Source organism: Lonchura striata, chromosome 5, assembly GCF_046129695.1.
Source record: "Lonchura striata isolate bLonStr1 chromosome 5, bLonStr1.mat, whole genome shotgun sequence".
NCBI classification, from domain to species: domain Eukaryota; kingdom Metazoa; phylum Chordata; class Aves; order Passeriformes; family Estrildidae; genus Lonchura; species Lonchura striata.
In genome coordinates, this window is record NC_134607.1 from 49,266,947 (window position 1) to 49,292,306 (window position 25,360).

General features: G+C 35.7%; 1 protein-coding gene across 8 annotated transcripts in view; it reads right to left on the minus strand.

Moving 5' to 3' along the window:
• Positions 1-25,360, minus strand: part of PPFIA2 (PPFI scaffold protein A2) — a 285,778-nt gene that overhangs the window by 97,603 nt on the left and 162,815 nt on the right. For all 8 annotated transcript variants that reach the window (XM_031507775.2, XM_077783543.1, XM_021528054.3 and 5 more), the window contains 2 exons: positions 16,403-16,504; positions 6,278-6,442 (listed from right to left, as the gene is read on the minus strand). In XM_031507775.2, the coding sequence (XP_031363635.1) occupies positions 6,278-6,442; positions 16,403-16,504 (267 nt within the window). The remainder of the gene's footprint in view (positions 1-6,277; positions 6,443-16,402; positions 16,505-25,360) is intronic.

Sequence of the window (25,360 nt, forward strand, 5' to 3'; positions counted from 1 at the left end):
CCAGTGAACGGTGTCCCTAACACGGCAGGGGCTTCAAACAAGGTGATTTTTAATTATTTCTTTTTAACCAAAACCATTTGGTGATTTTTTGATTTGATTGTAGTGTCACAGAAAGCAGAAAGTTGCTCTCTCCATGTTAGAGGGTGTATCCAACATATGCCCAGATGACTGGGTATTCTTCTGGGTTTTAAATACAACCACATTATCTTTAAATGTAACATAGTCAATGTCATGTTAGCACTGCTGTCAGTGCAAAATATCACCCATCTTTCTCTGTTTCCTAGCAACTGCTTCCCACTTTTTTGCTTGCTGTCAAATTCTTCCTTCATTCTTTCAGATCTGCAGCCCATACAGAGCTTTAAAAAAACCCCACTTGCACACTGGAATTGAATCACTTTTTTTCCATGAACAGTCTATTAAATAAAAGTTCTTCTAGTTACCTGTTAATGAATAAAAGGATAGTGACCATGCTGACACAAATAGGCTAATTTTGCATGTAATAACATTAAGTATACTTTTCTGCCATTAATCTCAAGAGAGCCAGTGGGTTTTTGATTCTTAGCTAAAACAGTAACATCTGGTAGCTGCTTTCCACTGTCAAGATCAACTGGACACTTTTCTTACAGCACTGATCAAAAACTGAGGTTTGAGAAGTTGCTTCTTTCTTCTTTCTAAATGCACATTTTAAAAGTTGAACCCAAAGTTTAAAGCAAAATAGGAAAAATGTCTGCAGGACAACAAACATGTTCAGTTAGATATTAGAAACAAAACAGAACTATAGAAAGGCACAAGTACCATCTATTTTTTCTACCTTTTGTTCCTCCTGAATTGCACATAAGGACTATGTATCTCCTGACTACTCAATGTCTATTCTAACCATGACATTAACATGAGCTTCTATTTTTTATTCAGCTCTAATGATTTCTAGAAAATATTATCTCCACTTGCTTTTTTATAAACAATTCCATGTATATTCATATATAATATCACAAAATATTTGGTAGTGCTGTCTTACATCAGTTCCACAACTTTTCATTGCATGAAAAAAAACCCCACAGCAAAGGTATGAGCTACTTAGCAGCAGCAAGGGAAGTGTTTGAGACCTGCAGCATTTAGAAGGACAGGGTGAATAACTGAAAGGAGGTTTCCACTCTGTAAATGCTGCTACAAATTTAACCTGACATATACAATAGCAAAGACTATAAGAAATATTAAGTCAGAATTTCACAATGGTCCTAGGCCAAATCACTCCTAAGTTCTAGTGTTTAAAATGTCACATTTTTTTAACAATGCTCAGTGTCTATAAGATATAACCTAACCTTACACTTAGATAAAACAGTCACTGAATTTAACTTCTCACATGATAAAAATTTAAAATTGCCAGCAGAACTATCCATGTGCCTTGGTTTTGTATTTCCAAAAACGCTAGCATAAGTAGGTGTTATTAGCTATATAGCATATTAGGCAATATTAGCAAAACTTTTTTGAAAGTATGTATAGCTTCTGTCAAAATAATTTTAATAATAATAATAATGATGATGGATACAGTTCATGTGGTATCAATTTCATTTGCTGTGATACAACCTACCCAAGGAGACACAAAAAGATTTTTCTGAGGGTCACATATAACAATAAAAATCTCTAATCTAAATTATCTCTGTCATTATCCCCATGCCCTAAAGTGCAAATTCTCATGAAATACATCGAAAGTGCAAAAACAGTCTGTGAAGACTCTTTTTTGGCACTACTAAGCTCTCTTACAGATAACGGGGTAAGATTAAAAGTATACTCTTACCACTTCCTCTTTACTAGAATGTACCTACTGGGTTCAGCCAAACAGGACTGGCTCTCTCACATGGGAAGCTCATGACAAGCTTTCATTCTCCAGGTCTGTGGATAACGAGAGGGATCCTGAAGGAGCTGTAAGACTCTGAAAAAACTGCAGTGACAGCTACATTTTCTCAGAATAATGCAGTCACAGCTATGGTCTCTCTGTGGTGATCTATCTTTGGGACAAAAAGTAAAGGCAGAGCCCAGCTTTCATGTAATAGCTAGAAAGTCAACAGAGTTTTAAGTAAATTAAGGTATCACACCTGATTCTTTTTATACTAAAGTAGGCCTGCCTAGAAATTTATATATTTTATTTTTCATTTTCCAATCTCTTTGCAGTTTTCATTGCATTTTCTTATAGTAATGAAGATTGTTTTGTAGTTCTTGTACAGTGCATGTAGCAATCCTTTCATGAACAGTCAATTTTGTGGTAGAGCTTGTTACAACACATCAAGCTGTTTTAGTGTAGGAAGTGAAAACATGAAAAAAAATGCATTTAGGAAGAATTTTAAGATTTTATTCATATTTTTTAAGTTTAAAGGGCAAAACTTCTCATGAAAATGTTTTGTTATTCTTTTCCATGAATGTAACAACTACATTAATAGTTTCAGTGTCAACATTTCTTGTGAAAAAAAAATTAAAGAAAAATTTGCATTATTCATTTGCAAAAGATCATGATACATTTCCAGAATAATAGAAACTTTTGACAGTTTCTATTATTCTTTATCCATGAACCTACTTCAGCTTTGTGTGCATTTTCTGATGGGACACTGCTTGTTTTGCTGTGGTTTTTTGCCTCAGTTATACTGTGAGATTCTGCCTGCAGGTCTCCTCTGAGCACAACAGCAGAGTCTGTGCAAGTGAAGCATAACCCACAATACAGGAAGACAAGACATACATAAGTCAAGGGCGGTAGATTGACTCCATCCAGGGATGCCAAGAGATTTTATTTTGTCATAATAAGGCCTTTTTCTGAAAGTAGCACAATTCAGGGAGATACCTGATGAGTAGAAAACTCACAAATGTTTTGTCCTTCTTAATGAAATACAGGAGTTATCCAGGAAAGTACGAGCTGGCCAGTATAGGGAAGGTTATAGAGCAAATCTTCCAGGAAGCATTTTCAGGCACATAAAGGACAAGATGGTGACTGGGGAGAGCCAGTATGGCCTTATCAAAATGAAAGGATACCAACCTTACTGCCTTGTATGATGAGAGGAGTGGCTCCATGGATGAGGGGAGAACAGAGAATGCTTTTTGTCTTTACTGAGGTTTTCTGCAAGACCTTCCTTTTATCCCTAGAGAAACTGGTGAGATGTGAATTGGTGAAATAGATTCCATGGTACACCAGAAATGGATTGGACTGCAAGGTTCAGAGATTTATGATCAGTGAGACGAAGTCTGTGTGGCATCCCAGTGCCATAAAATATATAACCCATAAGAGAATGAGACAGACTTCACTAAGAGAAAGCAGTTTTGCAGAAAAGATCTAGTGGTGAAAAAGGCCAGCTCATAGTTTGGCCAGTGGGTTGGAGGAAGTGATTACTTCCCTCCAGACTTTTGAAGATTCATTGTTTTGGGCTCCCTGGTAGAAGATACCGGTAGATTTCAATGAAGGCCCACCACTCACAGCATGTGAGACAGGCTGAGAGAGCTGGGTCTTGTCAAAGTGGAGAAGGAAGAGTTTGTGGGAGATCTATTGTCTACAAGCAGCTACCTAAAAGATGTGGAGGAAATAAGGCCAGATTCTTCTTGCAGATGCAGGGAGACCTTGCAGGACCAGAGGGAACCAGTGCAACACTCAACAACAGAACCTCCAGATAGGTATTATGGGAAAAAGTTACAGTGAGGGCGGTGAAGCACCAAAATCAGTTTTCTGCCTACAAATACTGAGAAGTTATTGGACAGGACCCTAAGCAGCCTGAAACAGTTGGCCCTGCTTTGAGCAGGAGGTTGGGCCAGATGTCTCTGAGGAGCTCCAACCCACATTCTTCTTACTAGTCCCTGAAAACCTTCAATGCATTTTTATAGGTGGATTGATTTCTTATTTCTGAAGGTTTTGAAACAAATCTAACTTACATAATTTTTCTGTCACTATGCTGAATGTATGACTCACATGCCATAAAAAATTTTTAGCACATTTGGGTGCATGCACTCATTTTTACTTTCATTATTTTAAAATAAAAATCACCATAATGCTGACAATTTGTGAAAGCATTATATTATCAAGTATCTGAGCAATACATGCAACATCTTTGATCCAATCCTTCCAGAGACACTGCAACATAACCAGGTATTTTTATGTAGGATTTGTCCTTGAAAATAATGTGTGCCGGGTATATGACAAATTATTTTAAAACAATTATTACAATTATTAAAATAATTAAAATAACAAATGTTTAAAAAATAATTTATTAACCTTTCCTGGAGTTATCTTGGAATATTTTATAGTAACATATAAATAATATAGTTTATTTTTTATAGTAAAAATATCATCTGTTGCATCAAAATAAAAATGGTTCCACACATAGGTAAACAGCATGTCAGAAAAAGTAATTTTAAACAACCAATTTTAAAACATGTTTTATAATGGAACGAATCTTCCACTAATATGATTGCAGATGGTTGACTTTTCTACCCTGATAATTGTTACCACTGGAACAGGAATAAATTAGATACATAAGATGTCTACCTGTGTAATTCCAAAATTTTTTAATGTGCTGAATGCTGATTTTAATCTCTTAGATTTCAAATAATATAAGAATAGAATTTTCAACAATATAATTCAAATTTTTCAATAATGCAAGTAAAAACATTACATGTAACTTCAATCTCATTCCGTAAAATGCTTTAAAAAATGGGATGTAATATAAACTGCATAGTACCAAAATACTAAAACATTCACAAAAGAAAATGTATATGAAGTACACAACTATTGAATAATCAGAATCAATTTCAACTTTAGTTCTTAACTGTTTCTCAAACTTATCCAACACAATGTCAGAAAGTATAAAAGCTGGAGAGCTCCCTACCCTAGTTTTATTGATATTTAAAATGCTGGGTAAAAGATCAAAGCTCAGAGCATAAACCCCTTCAATCCTCAAAAGATCTTTTAATAATACAGGATTTTTAAAGTTTTAATGACATCCAAAAGCTTATTACAGTGGCTAGAAGTAATTTTCTAGATTTTCTTTAAAGATGGTTTAATGATATCTGAGTAGAACATATAACCCAAAAGATATACCTAAACACATAAGAAGTTTTTATTTGGTCTAAGTCCCTTAAATTTATTAAACTTTGAACCTGACAGTTAACCTAGTATGACTCATAACCCACAGTGTCTCACCCTTTCATTACCAATGATATATGTATTGTTACATATCTACAGCTACCTCACTCATTAAGTAAAGTCAGCTTTCTGAGTATATTTCTGAAAGTTGAATTTGTTACTATGAGACTAGTAAACTGGTCCTATACAATACAGCTCATCTGTGCAGTCAATGGTTTCAGATGCCATTGTGCACAATGTCATCTCTGCTTATCCAACCATCTCAAACAGAGAAGCATCTCAGCAATGAGCAAATCAGCCAAAACAGACCCCATAAGGAACAAGGTTATTTGCTCATGAGCCCTGTTTCTCATGTGCTCTCTGCATGTGTAAAATTTGATTGTTGTAATTCAGGTATATCATCTTCCTAGCATACTGTTCCTAGACTTGGACTGGATTTTGGTAATGTACACCATACTCAAGATGATAATTCATAGTTGTACAAAGTTTTATTCACTTTGAATATAGTCTTTCCAGCACAGGATATGTGAGGAATACATGTAGAAAGACCCTCTTCATTAGCATGACCATACCCTCTTCATTAGCATGACTTCATGCAGTTATCATTGGCTTTTGCCTCGATTCTGCAGGCCTTTCATCACCTCTGATAATGAAGAATGTACTACTTACTTTAGGTTACGCTAGTTTACGCTACTCTCTTTATGTAGCAAAGATCTCTGAAATTTAGGAGGTTTTCCTCCTAAAAATATCTAAGAGTCAAATTCCCTTATGTAGTTAGGAATGTCTTATTCTGCCTGTGTGTTTTTAAAATTTGAAATATACCTACATTTTCATGGCCATAACTTAAAAGTGAATTTTACAGCCAATAAATACCACAAGGTCATCTTTATTTAGTGCTAAATAGGAGAAGCATGTCTGGTGGGGGTGAGAATTGCTTATTTTGAAAAGTCATTTCTATTGTCTACAAAAGATAGCTGAAGTGACCTCGAGTGCATTATAGCCATTGGCCACACCTTCTTACCACCTATATTTCTCTGGACACCTGTAAACACTCTAAGTACAGGATTTATTCCAAGGAGCAAACAAACCATACTATTGCTCTGCTGCATAATAAAGCACAATTAAGCAAGTTATTCAGTAAGCTTTTCTTCCATACTGTACCTTTTCATCCAAAGCCTTGTGGTGCTCAAACAGAGATTTCAGAGCTTTGAGGACCTCAACTTCACTGGAAACTCCTGAGGGAGACTGTGCTTGCCGTTTCACCACCGTCATCCTCAGGGATCTTTCGTGTCTTGAGACAAGGCACTCCAAATGCTCCAGTAACAGCTATTGGATTTGAAACAAAAAGTTATTAATTTCTGGGCCCCTAAATGCCACAAAAATTCTAACTACAAAGTGCATGATACCAAACAGCAATTTTCCCGGCAACTTCATTGTAGGAGAGATTGCTGGAACTATTAGCAATATTTCATGCTTCTAAACTAGACGGAATAAATGGAAAAATAGAAGATCCACTCATGATTTCACTTAAAACTCTGCTATGAAAAACAAGAACAACAAATCATTAAGCATAGGGTAACTATTTTACTAAATTAATTACATATTTACATATCATTTGTGATAGTAATTGATGAGTATTGACAGCCAAATAAGCAAAGACAGTCTAAAGAATCATGCAAAAATATTAAATAAGTTTGCAATTAATTCAGCCTCGCTGTAATATATTTTCAATTTATCTTGAAAGCAACTTAACAAAATATGTAGGAGTGAACAGTATATTTTTACAAGATTTTTAAGACTATTCATTTGGACTGTCAGAGCTAATGGTGCTCGTCACTAGTACATGCTTTAAAATATTGTCTCTATTGTATTAAAAACACAACAAAAACCAGAGAAGTCCATAAACGTTTGTAAAATAGACCATAAATAACATATTGTAAAAGCATGTTATATTTAGTTTCCATTTTTACTCTGAGGTTAAAGAAAAAAATAAAATGGTATGTTGATGTTGTATAGAAAATTCCTTATTTGTCTATACTTTCATAGGGCTACCACTGCTGTTTTTAGTGCCTGAACATTACAGAGACTTGGTTAGCAGTAAGGTTAAATCAGGGTAGCTAAATTCATGTTAAATTATTGTAATTATAACAAACAATTATATCTAAGTCATTGAACTGGAAATTTGAAAGTTACATGGACAATTGTTTAATATTTCTCCTTTGATGTGGTTCTTAATATAGCTACTATTAGTAAATATATTTATCTGTAATCCACAATTATTCTCAGTTACATAATGGTTTTATTGTTACATTAATTATTAGACATAGTATGGTGATAATAATTCCGATTACAAATTATTATGGTTTGGTGTCATCTTTGTTTAAAACATGGTTCTCGTGTCTGGATTTGCACCTGGTTATTAGGCTACAATAACTATATGCTTCACAAAAAGTTACAGATGAGTATGTGATCAATGTTAATAATGAGAGTTATAATGACTCTGCAGTTCAAGAAAGGAGGCTCTCTCCCTATTATTTCTGAATCCAAGTAATAGACTGTATTTATCAAAAGCAAATGAACAAGAAATTAACAGGCTTTCTGATCCCTGAAAGTCTAACAGCAGATATAGGTGGATTTTTAATTATTTGAGGCAGTCCACAGTAGCACACAAATTTGAAGAGAACTTTTAATGAAAGAGACATAAAAAATTCAGTGTGGGGCTGTGGGAAATTTGCAAATTAAATGAGATCAAAATATTTCCCAAATATTTACAGAGTATTTCTATTCATAGTAGTACTTAAATAAACAATTAACTGCTACCATAAGTAGAAGGGAATTGCTGAATTTTGGTCTAAATTCTTGTATCATCACGGCTTTTCTAGGCCATCTAGTTTATCTGGGAGAAAGCTAGAGGAATATAAGCCAATAGCTGATTTCTCATTCTTCAACCTACTCTCTGCCCTGTCTCTTGAAAGAGTCTGTGAGGGTGCAATATTTCCTTCTCTGTGCAGCCTAACTCTGCCCCACTCCATACCCCTGGGGTAGCCAGAATCTGACCCTAATCCACGCTGTGCACTTAGATTTCCCCACAGTCATTCCCACCTCATGGCTGATTCTGTTAGAGCCTGGCTCATCCTGATTGGTTCTCTTTATGCATAAATTTTTTCACTGCATCATAGCTACGTCTGGATGAGCCTAAATTCAGCCAAAAGGCTACAGATTTCTGAAGAAATTGAGAAGAAAGGGAAGACATTGATCCACAGCTGAGTTTTTAGTACAGCCATTCCTTTCATAGGTCTGTAGTTGTCTAATGCTCAAACTGACACCCACCAGTCCAGAGTAACAAAACCTTGACAATCACTTTTTTGGCCTGAGCAAATTTATCATATTTGATGTCATAATACCCTAGATGACTTATCTTGCAGACAAATGCTGTGATGATCAGGGATGTCTAAGAGCCTGTGTGTAAGACTTAGTTAGGAAGGAAAATGGGAAAAATCTGGTTTAGGAGAGAAGAAAAGTGATGGTGACATGGAAAGCTTGACATGGAAAAATACTAATGGCAGAAAGAATTACATATAATCTATAGCAGAGAGATAAATAAGGAGCACACAAGAAACCTCCTAACGTACATCCAGAAGCTAATTTTGAGCTGGTGCAGACTGACAATCCCAATAGTGAATGTGAAGTCAGCATGGACAGAAGACAAGAAACTTGCTAAGCACAGGTAGAACAGCAATCAAAGAGAGTGATGAAGACACAAAACAAGTTAAACAAGGTTTTCAAGTATAAGAAGAGAGCAGAGTGGTGGGAATTCAGAATTTCTAATGGGGTAATTGTGGAGGAGTTTGCCATTTGAGATGAACAGTACAGCACTCTAGTCTTTTGCAGAGCTACTGGTAACACATTTAGGTAACCTTACTGCCATGTTAGAAACATGCATAATACATAATACCAAACCAGTGACAATCATCCATTTAACATACACAAAAGCTAAGTTTGCTTTTAGCTGAGAACTATCATTTCACAGGAGAAAAAGACACATTCCAATGCCTGCATACATTTCATAGCTGTTACATAAATCAAGTGCAAAATGCTGTGTTGCCAATTTTGCTGTATATAGATTGTCACAGGTGTGTCAAAAGACCCATGGAGAACTAAACAGTGCTAGTGAACATTTCATACCTTTTCTTTCTGTTCCTACTTACTCAAGCATTTGCACTTACTCATTCTTCTGGAAACTACCTCTGAACACTGGAATTTTCCTTATCATCAGCTCTAGGAATGCTCAAGACAGCATGCTAACATAGGTTTCTCATTTGTAGAAATTTCTTATTTTTGCTTTTCAACAAAAACAACCTCCATTTATTCACAAATTCTGTGAGCACTGTTAACAGCAAAACCATCTGAGTGGGGAACACTACTAACCAGGTCTCTAAGTGAAACATTACTCCCAGTTCTGCTGAAATGAAAAATACCTAAGGGGGTAGGACATCTGACTGATAGCAAATCCTTGCCCCCTGCTCTGATGTAGTGCTAGATTCACAGAATAATAGAATTATTTAGGCTGGAAAAAACCTCTAAGATCATCATGTCCTAACATTAACCCAGCACTACTAAGTCCTCCACTAAACAAAGTACCCAAGTGCCACATTTATACATCTTTTAAATACCTCCAGGCAACCCTACTATTTCCCTGGAGCAGCAGGGCAGCCTGTTCCAATGCTGGATCCAATCACCAAGATAATCTTGGTGAAGAAATTTTCCCTAATGCCCAAGCTAAACTTCCCCTGGTGTAACTTCAGGCCATTTCCTTTTGTATAATTACTTGTTACCTGACAAGGGAGAAGGGGATGACCCCCGCCTGACCTACAGCTGTAGAGAGTGATAAGGTCTCCCCTGAGCGTCCTCTTCTGCAGATTAAACACCCCCAGCTCCGTCAGGTGCTCCTTGTAGGACTTGAGCTTCAGACTCTTCACCAGTTTTGTTGCCCTACTTTGGACATGTAACAATAACTCTTGTTTTATTCAACTTTTCCCCAGTTACAATTATATTAAAAAAAGGGGGTAACAGATCTTCCCTGCTTCCCTGGGAAGTGGAAATGTCAACAACAGTGACAGAATTATGAAGTGTCCCAGGGCTACAATGAAAGGAACATAAACATAAAAGATTGACATTGAAGATGATGGTGTGTCCAACCAATGTTTAATGAAGGAAATCACAATAACTTCTGGGCATGCTGAGGACTTTCCACCACATATATAGTGCAAGAATTAATATTCCAAACAGTTGTGAAAACATCATAAGATTTCACATTGAAATAGCCTTTTAACAATAATAGTAATTCATTTAAACTACAAAATAATTGTTTGAAACAGCTTTAGGCATTTCAGTAAGTTGCAACTAAACTCTGGCATTAATAGTGATCATGGGCTGCTGAGCATTTTCTGCTCCCTCACACTGTCAAGCTGTTTCAGTTGTCAAGCACTCAGAGGGACAGGCAGCTTGCAGAGGAAAGAAGATGAAGATCAACAGCAGCAGGTAGGACAGGATCACCCACGCATCATTGCCATGCTTTTCCTACTGGAAAGCATAAGCTTGACAATGAATTATGAAATAATCTGACAAGTGAGTTTTATGCTGGGCAAATTTTAGGATGCTCAAGATGCCGTGATGATAATTGTATCTTATGTAAATAGGATTGTTTCTGTAACTCTGAACTTTTTATAAGCATAAAAAATACATACAAATAATAAAGACTGAAAACTGCTCTAGTGCATATTTTTTTTAAATGGCATCTTTAAAGTGTTAACTAAATGAACATGTTAAAAAAGTGTTAAAATGAACATAAAAGGAGAAAGTTTTTAGAATACACCCAGCTTCCTGTATTTCTCAAATCACTTACAAAGCAATCATGGAAATGACAGATTTCTGTGAAACAGAAATGCATGGTTAGATTTAATGGTATAAGCTACATCATTGTAGGTTATCACCTACTCTGCTCTACTACACCATACCATTATGACTACATGGACAGTGAACTGATTTACAAACAGAAGATGAAAGAAGTTAAAACACTCATTTTAAGGAATGATGGCTCAATAAGTTGAAATTAATGTGACCCAGTAGAGTTTGCTACTACAGGACTTGGATTTTAATAAATATAAAAAATTTATCTTAACTTTCATTATTTTCAAAACACTTGTTTGCAGAAAAGGTTCACAGCAGGATAATAAATAGAGACATTAAAGAAACAGCAGACAGTAATGGAAAGAAAAGGAAAGTAATGTATAATTAAATACAGGGGAGAAAACATAAAGTAAAAGACTTTTACTGAAATGGGACAGACTTAGCTTAAGGTATTCCTCAGAGGAATGAGGTAGTTCTCTAAGAAGACAATTCTCTATTGAGGTTGAGTTTAGGAATTCTCACCAGCACAGGAAAAGCTGAATTTTCTTTCAGTCTATATTTAGAATTCACATTGTTCAGTGAGTCTCCATCTCTGATATGAGCAGAGAAGACAAGTAAAATAAGCAGACATGGGGTTGAAGACTATCTAAAATAAGTCACAAAATCAATGATTTTCTTCAGCATTGTTCCACAGTGATGGAAAACACTTTTCACCTGTGGTCAGGTGGTGTGACCTCCAACAGCTACACTGGTAAATTAACAGTGAAAATTTTTCTGTGAAAAAAATAAAGTTAGAGCCCAACTACTGCATGTCTGTCGTTCTGTACAGAAACCAAAATGTGAGTAACCTAAGACCTTAATGAAATCACATATGTGAAAGCAAGATGTAAAAAAAAAAGTAATTATTAGCTAATGATACAAAGTAATAGGAAGAAAAGGGGTTGTATAAGAATAATTAATAGAAATATAATAACTATTATGCTACACAGATTACCAAAAAGCACGTAGTTATATAAAAGCATACAGTTATTGAATAAATATATATTACATTTACTATCTGTTTTTACACTACTTTCCAACAGAAGTTCTTTTTTTTTAAAGAAGACACACATGAATCTACAAGATAGTTAATAATGGTGAGGCAATGATATATATCATTACTTGTACTAATGAATTAATATTTTGCCACTAGTAGGACTTTAGGAGACAGACATACTTATTTCATGTGTACAGTGTTTTTCATCTGTAAGAACTCCTCATGTTTAAAAAAGAAATAGAGTATCTGATTAATTTTAAGCACCTATGGAACTAATTTAATTAAAATGACCTTTGAGAAATCAAGCTAAAATAGGTAAAACTACACTTTAAAATATATTCTTAGAGTTTCTCAATACAGTAGAAGGGAACTTGAATCATTAAATATAGGGTTAAGTCCTGATCTATAGGTATAATGAAACTGCAGTGCATAATTGAAGATGTTTCATAAACATTCAATAAGAAATGGAGACAAAAAAATATAAATAAAATTAGATATAACTCAGCCTTGTTCACTTTAATAAGTATTTCATCTCCTAAGGCATGAAGCAAAAGAGAGTTAATGACATTGTCTGTTACTGCTGTTTCATTTATGTACACAGGCATAATTCTTTTGGTTCTAAACTGTTAGAACTAAAATATTTCAGACCAATTTGAGTAAAAAATTTATGCTTTATGTAAAAAGCACATGTATGTGTCTCGTACTTTGTTGTTGTAGGGAAAAATCCATAATCAGATTAATCCATAGCAGTAGCAGAATATATTTTTTTCAGCTACCAAACCAACCCCCAAATTTTCTCATAATAGTACTCTAATCTAATAAGGTAATCCTATGCATTTTTCCTACTTTTAAAGAATACAGACTGGGACAAAAAAAAAAAAAAATTAAATTTAAATAGCCAAAGTAGAGCTATTTTATAATTTCCATTAAATAACATGCTAGATCACACTGACTTATCTTACAGCTTCAGAAAAGATGCTATCTTTCTACATGCTATAGGTGATCATTCTAGCTAGAGCATATCCAGAGGAATAACTGTAAGAATTCCTACTAAGATACTTTTTTATCTGTTTTCAAAGTCCCATACAATGGTCTTCCAGAGCGAACCTCTCCGTCTTCCTGTCAGCAACGCTACACAATCAGTGCTCCCACACTTTCTACTTTGCCTCATGTATCAATGGATTAAATTGCCAGCTTTGTTCTTAACATGAAAATATTTCTACAGTAATATGTCATAAAAAGTTAATCATCATAGGCAGCAAAAATACACATTCAACAGCAAATGCCTAAGAATGTTGCTAGAATGATTGAGCAGAAACTTGATTAAATACTGGGGTAAGGTTTAGTTTCTGGTATTTTGGCTGAGATCTGAAGAGTATTTGTACCAAAGAATGTAATTCCATCATGGTCTCTCTCTAATACACGTTACCATCAAGATCTAATACATGTTACCATCAAACTACAGCTTGGCATAGAGTGGGAAATCAGGATGTGAAATCAGTTTTGTCTTTTGTTTGCTTATGTGATGAGCAAAAACTGTGTGAGGCTGTTGCCAGAAAATAAAGAAACACATAGGTGGGGATCTAGAGTAAATAAACTACTGCCAGTTGGGCATAACTGAAAATGCAAAGGGGTCCTGGAAGGCTGGTGTGCACTCAGGACCTGACAGAATTGCCACTTTCATTCCTTTCTGCTGATACTCATTTTGAAGCAGGACAAATCAAACAATATCTTTTTTGCTGTTATCCCAAGGAGATAAAAGGTTGGATTAAAATTTCAGAAGCTGCAATTTAGAACTGAGCATCTTCATATAAAAGCAGCTGGAAGTGCTACTTGGGACAAAGTGGCTGCTTTGAGCAGTTCCGCTATGTGTGGTTATGCATGACTGTGTCCTGGGGGGTCAGGTGAGCTTCACTAACGTAGCCAAGATAGGGTGGCTTAAGTGTGAACATTAGATCAATGTAAAAGATGCATTAGTCTGACTCACTGTGTATGAGAGAAGACATTTAATTTTCTCACTGTGAAACTGTATTAGTGGTCCTTCAAATATTATTATTTTATTAGAATCCTTGCTAAATTAACAGAAAATTTTGGAGCAGTTCTTTTTCTTACAAAATATTAATGCTGTTTTGCACTAATAATGACATAAATTTCAGTTTGCATAAGTGCCTCTTCATAGGCAATGCCTTCCCAATGAATGCTGCTGGAAATCTCATCACTAGCACATTATTGAGACTGTGTTGAAAACAACAGCTCTGCATCTAAAATACTCATCTTTCCCTATCAAAGGAGTGTCCCTATAGAAGACAGCATGAGTATTACAACTAGCTCTGGGATATGTTGTAGTATATAGTAGCTTAATAACTGGCAAGAATACATACGTGACATGAATTATTAATGACAATGCTAGAGGTCAGGGTAAGGCATGTCTCTGAATTTTTTATATCTCCTTTCCCATCAATATTTGGACTCTATGTACCCCTTCTTTGCTGTAACATCTCCTGCATTCCCTATATATTCCCATTTTTTTCATAGCCTAAACATTTTGATCTCTAGCTTCATCCTCATTTTGAAAACACACTGTTAACATTTACTAATTTTAACTGCAAAGACTTGCAAGGATTATAACACTGTAACTCCCATTTGTTGATATTTGCTCTCCTGGAAAACCTCTTACCGATTTTTCCTTTACGTAGCACAAGAAATACAGGAATGGATGATCTTTAAGCTTCTTGCTCTGCAAAAAAACTGCCTATGACAGAGATCAGTGTGACTTAGGAGATGACTTGCAGTTGAGTCATCTTCCTTTTCTCACACAATTCTTTGACAAGTGACTATCTTAGGCTACTAGGGTGTCTTAGAATTTTTGCCAGTCTGCACTGCTTATATCAGACCCACACTAGGTATTGGTGCACTGCAGTTTTAACACACTAAATTTGGTATTCAGTGGACTTTGGAGTGAAATGGATAAAGAATTTTTTATTAAATACAAAAATAATACACATGTAGGAGTTACTGGTAATTTAAGCAGCTACAGAAAGTCTTCAGACTTTTCTTCAGCTGACATGATTTGCTAAACCTGGAAAATGCAGTGCAATTCCTACATGTTTCTCAAAATTAATTAATTAATGGGAGAAAAAGTACATCTTACCTATACCTCCCATAAGATTTTCCATGCCATCACCTCTAAGAACTTTGTGCAAAATATGATCATCTCCTGAACATCCAAGATGAGAGAGAGATCATTATAGAGATGATAGACCATAGAGATAGATGGATCAACTTTGCCTCTTTGTTGACATCTGTTTCATCTGTCCTCTCTTGAATTTCTAAACTCTATGGCACTCTGTGATGCTATAGATGGGAAGAAGAAAGCAGGGAGAAAGACCCTCTCTCAGGTCTTTTGGCATTTTGAAGATTCCCTTCAAAATGCAAATTAGCTGACAAAGAAGAGATGTTAGCTGAGCACCCAAAGTGCTATTAGTTTATTAAGAAAAGGAAAATGGGGGAAAGTTACACAGATCACAGCACAAAATATGGATATTAAAAATCATCCTTGGTGTTCAACTTCTGAGATCTATTGTGTATGTTCACTACCAGCCTGACTTCTACCTGATCTGGGATTACTCTATCTCTTTTCTCACACCTCTCCACAAAGACCATAACGTCTCCTCTGCTATCCTCTTGTGTTTCTAGATCAATTCTGCCTTAGCCCAGACAATTCTACATGCAATTATTTTATTCTGAAAACAATTCTGTCCATCATTTGAGAATTTTAAGAAGGTGCTGTATCATATATTCTTGCTCCCAGACAGAAGAGAATTTCTGATTGAAGAAGAACATGATAATTTTCAGGACTGAATCTTGCTCCCACTCAGCTGTATGGCAAGTAACATTTACCTCAAGGGTCACAAGGCTGCATGTAGACTAAACAAAGACTGTATATGGTATGTGTGGCAGCCTTCATCTCATTCTTATTCAGACTGAAGCCAAGGCACAAGGCAAATCTGGTTGTCTGATGTAACCTTGCCTTTTGCCTTGATAAGAGACGAGGATATGTGCAGGCTACTCAGACTTGGAAGGCTGCATGAGTCCCTTGCTATAGAAGACATTTAAACTGAATGACCTTACCATGTTACATACTAAATCTCCTGTAATTGTAACTGTTTGCAATGTATCTGGCTAAAACACTAATTTCCTTCTGGACTGCAGCATGGGAGATATGTTCTGCTACTTAGAATCTCTTTCACTTTGTCTTCTTATTCATACAAATTAAGTTCAAGATTTAGATGTAAGTTTAAACACACATGATATCCAGAAAAGGTCTGCTGTGTACTTACTCTTGTGTTGTTTCTTTCAGCTTTTAGTTCTGAAATCTCTTCCTCTTTTTCAAGCAGCTGTTCCCTGCATGCATTTAATTCTTTAGTCAGTGCAGCAAATTCCTGTAGAATAAAATTATATAGGATGTTACTCAAGATGTAAGCACTAGGATAATCGAATCCATGCACATTCTAGAATTTGAGGATTTAAATAATATTTAGAAATCATCAACACAAACTAAAATAGCATATGCTAGCTTCAGTATCTCCCAAAATAATTTCAAGTTTAGACATAGCTAATAAAGGTAACTACTGATTTAAGTTTAGAAACAAAAGAAGATTCAAAATGCTGGCAACATCTCCCATACATAAGCTATCAGAAGCTATTACACCAGAAGAAGAACAGAACTGGCCAATTTCATACCAACAGAGACACCACATTTCACACATGAGGAGGTTCAACTCAACATACCCACTTAGGAGCATTCCTGCTACTCCGTAAAGCAGCCTTTGCAATATGGCATGTGAGAAAAAAGTTAAGGTAATCACTAATCAAAATCTACCTAATATCAAATTAACATAAATAATATATGAGTTGTGAAAAAAATACTTGATATTGAAGTTAACCATTAAAATGTTTTCAGCCATTATAGTGAAAGACTGTGAAGACTCAGAATGTTCACTTAGTTGGAATGAATTTCCTATGAATTAACAACATAAAATGAAACTGAATTTTAAACTGTTCCCCATGTTAAGCTTTATGCATGAAACTAATTCTGAAAAACATCTTTTACTTGTCAAAATTTCTATTAAAATGTCTTGAATTGCTATAACTCTTCAACAATACCCATTTTTTTGCCTATACAAAGGGTAATTGTAGAGTTGTCATTAATTTTCATAAGGAAAAAGTTTCATTCCATATGTATTTATTTTGACAGACATAAGATATAATAAGCTGTAGTGGTTAATATTATCCTTTATAGCAAAGAGATGCTACATATCTCACCCATACAGTAAGGTAAAGGAAGAAAAGTCTTTTGTGATCATATTTTGAGAAAAAAAATGTCTCAAACAGCATTGCTGTTTAACAAAGATGCATACATATTTTTAAATACTAGGTTAATTTTAATTTTACCAGAACTGTCATTTTCATTTTTTTTATATCTAAAGGGAGGAGATGTAGAGTTGTATTTTCAATGTATATCCCCTCATATTGGTTTATCCCTCCATATCCCCTCTTTGTACCTGTGTAATCTACCCCAGTTTTCCCCTCCTTTGCCCCCGAGAGCCACTCCCCTGTCCTTCCCCCGTTGGCTGTTCGGTTTTCCCCACCCTCCCTATATCTGGCTGCTCTGGGCGGGGCTCCCTCTCTTTCTCAGGAGGTCCTTCGAAGCCACATGTGGCCTGGGACCTCTCCAGGCCCTCATTAAACTTTGGAACTAATCCTGAGGGAGAGCGCCTCTTTCCTTTGCTTGTGGGAGCAGCTCATCTTTGGACTCACGAGGGAGCTTCTCCAAGCCCCCCGGGATCCAAGGAGAAGTTCCTTTCCTCTGCCCGCCTCGCCCCACTGCCCAGCTGGCCGGGCTCCACAGGGGATCTGTCCCCGTGGATCCGAGGGAGAGACGCAGCAAGCCCACCAGCCCAAAAGTAAGCAGTTAAACTGCACTCCAAGAGAAAGCAGCTAAAAAAATAACCAAACATGTCCAGGTGGTTTATGTTCTCAGCCAGCAGGATGAAGCTGAAACTAAGCCTACTTATTTAAGACAAAAGCTAGTAGTGATATTAAAAGTGCTTGGCTTGCTATTTCTTCTCAAGCTACAGAAAGCAGCTTTTATCTCAACAAAAAAGGTGTTCAACAGAATTTTCGTGGGTATTCCTAGTCCCATTCTGTTATAATCAAGTTTTTAAATAGTTAACAGTATACGATAATATATGTTAAAGATTATTCAAATAAATTTCAAGTTATATTCTGAAAACATGTAACTAAGACTGTTTTTTTTTTCCATTTTCAGCAGCTGGAACTGAAAGCACAGTAGACTTCCATGCAAATTGCATGATAAGAAGGAGAATGTTCTGATATCCTCAGTGGATTTTGTATTAGACACTAGCTAGTGTCTAAACATGACATGAACCATACAATGATGTTTTGTGTCCTACCTTCTAATCAGTCAGTATTTTCTTTTTACATTCTTGTGGTCAGGTACATTTAAGGCTGCACAATATACTTTGATGTTAAAACCCCCAGCTTAGCTTTGAAAATGAGATAAATATTGTATAGTCCTCCCTTGTTTTTCAAAAGTATCAGTAACACTCCTGCCTGTAGGTCTAAAATTAGGATTCAGAAACTACCAGTCCAGTAGTGCTATTCTGTTCAGATTTTTTTTTTTAATCTCCTATCCTTAAAGTTATAAGTAATTTTATATCCTGAACAAAAAAATCATAGTTAATAAAAAGCTGATGATCTCAACTCACTTTGAATTATAATTTTGAAGCACAAAACCACACATACACACATATTTCTCTCCAGCCTGATAGGGTGGAGCCCTTGTTGCTAATTTACATCAATTAATCTCTGTAATACTTTCAGAGTCTCACAGAATAATCTTTCGGTGGAATCTATAGAGTAGGTTGTTACTGTTTATGTTTTCTCATTTCTTGGTATTGTTTCAGCTGGAATTAAAATAGACATTTTGGCATATGCTTGGGCAACCGGATGGGTGACAGGTGGTGGAAAGGATAACAAATGTCACCTGGTTTAAACTTACATTTCGAGTTCTGAACTACAGTAAGGCAAACCAGTCTGGTAACATGCACTTGCTGCTTTCCTTGTGAATAAAAAAAAAGACACATTTAACACATTGCACATCTTTGTTGTGCCAAGGTGAGCCTGCTTCCAGTACAATCTCTAAGACTTTGGTCAATATAACCTCAAATAACAAAGGAATAAAGTTTTCTGAGCAGCATGGAGTTTATTCTTAGGGTAATTTTGTCTGGTCATCAGCGTAAATTTTCCCTGCTTTTAATCAAATCATCACTCAAAATTCTCCTCCCAGAGACTCCCTACCTAACATAATGTTGTTTCAGCCTCCAAATATCTTCAGTTTATATTCATAATATCTATTAGCATCTACTTTAGCTGGGCTACCTGTGTCCACTGTTTTAGACTTTGTTACTGGAGGGGTCAACATTGTCCTTTCAAGCCTATTAATTATTCAGTTGTTGCTGCTGCTCTCGGAAATTTCTCTGTGCTTTTGATATACCTGGAGTGCAAGCACTTACAACAAGCAGTCACCTCTCCATATATCTGGAACTCAAGTGGCCAACTTCATCTGAAGTACTAGAGACTGCTCATTCATCAAGAGCTTGCAATCCCCTGAGTTGAATGATGACAGAAAGAGGGCTTTATTCTTTGTGTTTATATCATAAGCCTTTTACAGGGATGTCTCAAAGTAAATGGAATTTTCCCCAGAGCTTTACAAGTTACTATTTCTGTCACATCTGTTTCCATAAATTAATAACTAGGATAACACCTCACAACTTCCAAATAATACTTCAAAAACTATATGTAAAACTTATTTTTAAAAGAATCTATTTATCCAATATATCCCTATGACCAATGCTCCAGGAAACATTTTTTTCCACCACAGGTTCTATGCTAAACAAAGTATATTTTTGTTTTAACATAACACACAGTTATGTAATAAATGACATATGATTGATAATGACCTCTGCTCATGCAATTCCCTCATGTATATATGCACAGGGATCAAGGGAATACTGTCACCTGAAATTACAGTTTGCAGCAGAAATCTTGCATGGTCAGTGACCACGACAGTCAGTCATACTTTGGGAGCCCTGAAGGCAATATCTGTTGCATAACTAATAGGAGTTGACAGGCACAACTGCACTCTTAAAGCTCATATAGAAGTTGTAAGGCAGTAATGCTAATTAAGAACTGAAGTGAATTAAAACTCTATGAAAATTATTCAGTTGATAGCACTGGCTTTATACTATACCATGACATCAAGACATTTGCAAATTTTCAAGGTAAATAATCTGAGAAGGAATATTGCTTTCTTCATCTGAATAAACATAATCTCAGCACCTGTCTTAACTGATGATTGTCTTTTTCTCTTAACACTTGGCCTATGAAATTAAGCCTTGAAAACCAATTCAACAGAAATTTGTAGCCACTAAAAGGACCGCTAGGAGTTACCAATAAACAAAACTCAAGGCCTTCCCTGGTGAAAGAGCTGAAGTAGACTTGGAGCAGAGGCTGGAGGATGCCTGAGAGAGTGGGATGCCATCGGACAGGAACGCTGGCAGCAGGACTGGGCAGGGGAGGCATGCTACAGCTCTCTTACCATTAAATTTCTGCCTCTAGGGGCTGGCTCAAGAAATTCTGCTTTCATTGTTTGTTGCTCCCAGAAAAAGCCTGCAAGGTTTATTTTTTATGACCAAATATACATAAACATACGTTAGTAGTCTCCAAATTGAGGGTATGCCACAGAAATTATGAGATCTCATATCTCTGATGCTCAACAGTTCAGAATATGATTTGGTCCAAGTTGAGCTGAAATCAAAACAGTCTCACCATCCCCACAAAAAATACTGACATAAAGTCAAAATTTTGTGATGGTAATAACAAAAACTAAATTAAAATCACATAAAATTCAGTTTTGAAGACACTGAGGAGATTAAGCTTAAAATCTCAACCACTGGATTTTTCAGCTTCTTTCAGGAATGAGTGAATGAACTAATATTCACATAGAAAAATAATGATAGGGGTTTATCATTTCTATCAAGATATGTCAATCAATTTGCTGTCCTAAAAATTTAGATATAATTCATTTAACACAGGAAATCACTATCCACTACAATTCCCTCAGAGTTTTAACCTTTTATATATTAAGTTTTCATCCAATCCATTTTTGGGCAGGGGTGGGTGGGGGGGAAGGAAAAAATATATTTATTTTCTTATTATTTTGTCACTGGATATGTTCTTGGAAATTCTCCATGCCTTTTAAATGACCAAGGACTTATTTTAGCAATTTTGGCAGAACACAGACTTCATCCTTGCTGACTTTGACTTTTATTAACAGAACAAAGTACAAAATAAATCTGAACATAATTCACTATTTATCTTCTTGTTACAGAGGAGTAATAATAAATATTCCTTGATTCTAAAATAGGTTGAATGAAAGATTTTCCCTATCCCTTAGAGTGCTCAAGGCCAGGCTAGATGGCTTACAGAAATCTGGTCTAGTGAAAGAAGTCCTGCCCATGGTAGGGGGGTTGGAACTAAATGATCTTTAAGATCCCTTCCAATTCATATTGTTCAATAATTCCATGATTCTATGATGTAAACACATGGGTTGGTGTCAGTTGTCTAAAATGTTCATTGTTACATTACTGCTCAAAATGAGAGCTCATTTGCACATAAATTTTAGGTTGGACACATATATCCTGAAATACTATGACAGGACCTGGGTAAAAAAAATGGAAATTAGTTTAGATCTCAGGACTAAAAGTTTGATCTCTTAATAGATAAAAGCAAAACTTTTCAAAACTGTAGAATGCTCTCTGAATTAATCTCTTAAAAGTATCAGAGTACTTGCACTATGATGCTTGTGTAGAGTGCTGTCTGCACTACTCCACAAATTAATGTAAGCAAAACCAATTTAGTCTCTGTTTTTCATATTCTTTAGTCACTGGAATTTTTCTATACCACCGTTTCAAAAAATTAGCTGCCATATGATGTGGGTTGGCCACATCGTGTTGAACTACTTTGGCTTTAATATGAACTGAGTGTTACTGTAACTCAGACCACACTTACACAGATCAGTAAATTCTTCTTTACAGACAGTGGCTCTTCCAGAGACATTAATTGCATTTCAAACTATCAAGGATTTACAAGCACTGGTTTGGGTTGCTTACTGGTCTGCAAGACATCTAAAATGTGTGACGTAGGCTTAGTGTCACAACCTGAGAGTTCCATTAATTGACAAAGGAAGACAAAGAGTTGCACCCCGGCAGGTATAGACTGGATGTTAGGAAAAAAGCTAAGCAGGGAAGTGGTACAATCAATGTCGCTGCAAGTGCTCAAAAAACATGTAACTGTGGCACTTTGGGACATGATTTAGTGGTGGACCTGGCCGTGTTGGGTTTACAACGAGATTCAATGATTTTATTCCAACCACTACTTGATCATTCTAAGATGACAACAAGATTTCTGTTATATAAGAGAGAACCGAGTGTCCTGTTTTCAGCTAGGGTAAATTTCTTCCCAGTAGCTGCTACAGTGCTGTTTTTAGGATGTGGAATTAGAATGGTGTTGATAACATGGTGATGTTTTGATTTTTGGCTAAATTGTGTTAATCCTAAAACACGGACCCATATTTTTCCTTTTCTCATGCTCTGCCAATGAGGAGGTATACCAAAGAAACTGGGGAGGAGCACAGCTGGGACAGGTGACCTGAACTGACCAAAGAGACACCACAATACCATGCCCAGTATATAATCTGGGGGAAGCTGGTGAAAGGGTGGCTGATCTGGGTTCAGGAAGGGGAGTCTGGCATTGGTCAGCATGTGGTGAGCACCTGCATTGTGCATCACTTGTTTTTTTCACATTCTTATTCACCATTAGTATTGTATTTTACTTTATTTTCACTTATTCAACTGTTCTTGTTCAACAAAGAAATTTTACTTGAATTCTCCTCCCCATTCCACCAGGGTGGAGGGGTGACAGAGGGGAGGTTAAGTGAGTGGCTCTGTGGTGATTCATCTCCAGCTGGGCAGAAAACCATGACAATTCAATGGACTTGAGAGCCCATTTTTAATTATTTTTTTTTAGAAATGTGGGCAGTGACTGAAGCTTTGATATGTGTAGCCTTTTGCTCACACAGAAGCACACAGTCAATGTTCTTGGAAGAAAGAAAAGCATTTCAGAGGCTCAGAGCCCATGTAAGCATCTATAAGAATTAATAATTCCAATGCATTCACTGAACACAAAATTGGACAAATGCAGAGCTGTTACACGTCTTTCCATCAAGAAGAATTCCTTCCTTAGTCAGTTGAATCTACATCAGATTTTGAACTAAGTCTTGAAAATATTTACTTATTCAGCCATCCCCTTCTGAGTAGAAGAAATCATCTCAAGCTTGTAGTCTGTGCATGGCCTGCTACTGTGAATACGTAACTTACTATGATGACTGTGTTCTCAGAATAAGAGAGATATAAATGCTGTTTTGAGCAAAGAGTAAAACACTCAGATACCATTTCAGTACCTGAAAAAAAATATACACAAAAAGCCCCAAAAACTCACTTCTAGAAAAGAACTCAAAATAATAATGGAGAAAGAGGATTATGCTAGATAAAATTTATGTACCTGATTAAAATAACTCAAACTTATTGAATGGATATGGGTATAAATATTTTGGTGTAGCTTTGCGACCTATGTAATCTGAAAATGTTACATAAACGTCACCTAAATTCACAAGCTGGATCATGTTACTTTCATGATTTTTTAGAACAAGAGCACTACACTATTCACAATTATATTTCAAGTTTCAGTCAGAAAGAAGCTTTACATGCATCTATTTGAATGTTAGTTGATGTGACAGTCATTCTAGATGATGGGAAATTCAAAGGTAACGGGAAGAACACACCAGAACTGTCAGGATTTATGATGTAATCTGCCTAATTTTTGCTTGTACACCATAAATAAAGATTAATTCCACCAGATTTTTGAAATCAAAGAGAATTTCCACAACAACATGAGTATTATGGCAATGGCTCAGTTTCTGGCAATGATTTTCCCACACAGGGTTACTTCAGGAAGAAATCTGACACTAGAGACAGAAGATATGGGAACAAATATGCCATCATAGTATTTACCTGAATCTAAGACAATAATAATATGAATATAATTCATATGGCTTTAGCAATATAACCATAAAGAGTGATCCATGTATAACTCTATAATCAGTACCACACAGCGAAACACAAACCTCTTTTCCATTATTTCCCAAATTTGCATGAAAATTGTCACATAAAATAGTAAATTTTACATGACACCAGCTAAAATGTGCCTAGTTGGCCTTCCTGGCTTCTTCACAGTTAAATTCTTTTTAAGGAAAACTGCTAAATAAAGTATGCAATCTATTGGCTTTTTAATATTTTCCCACTTCCTCTATTTAAATAATTTAGACTTGGTGCTCTATATTATCTGTTGTGTACTGATCTATGAAATTTAAGCTTTCTGAAGAATAATATCCACCCAGCAGGTATTGGTATATTAAAACACTTGCAGTAACAATAAAACAGAAGAAAAAGGGAAAAAAGGCATAACAGAATCAACAACAGATTTTTCTTCTTTTTTAATCTAGAATTTCCTGTGTTCTGTGAGACTCTTCAGATTATAAGAGATGTAAGTTGAAAAAAGCTTAAGAAACTGTCTCAAGCACAAGATAGTAGATGAAAAAAATTCACATTATGTATTTGCAATCCTTAGTATCAGGCTGAAGCCTGAGAAAATTTTGAGGCTTCAAATTACTTAACATCCTCCACCCTGCAAAAAGAAAACAACAACCCACATATATGAATAATTATAAAAATATAACTTTTTAATGTTTTCTAATATTTTTATTATAATGCAGCCTAGTCCAGTTACACCATTCTCCCATATTTATGAACAAGAAACTTAAAGTCTTTCTTCTTTCCCTGTAAAAAAGGCAGATTGAAAATTTAAAGGTCTCTTGTCTTGCAAATCATATAAATTAGATTGGTTTGGTTTGGAACAGATATCACAGTGAATGACACACATCCTGTTACTTTCAAATGACATTAATTGTATCTTTAGTTCTTTGCTCCTGACTGATGAGAACACTGAGGCACAGAGGATCTATAAGCAAGTTAAACATCTTGTCAGACTAGTACTGAAAAGGGATGGGATAAAACATCACTCATACAGATATCTGT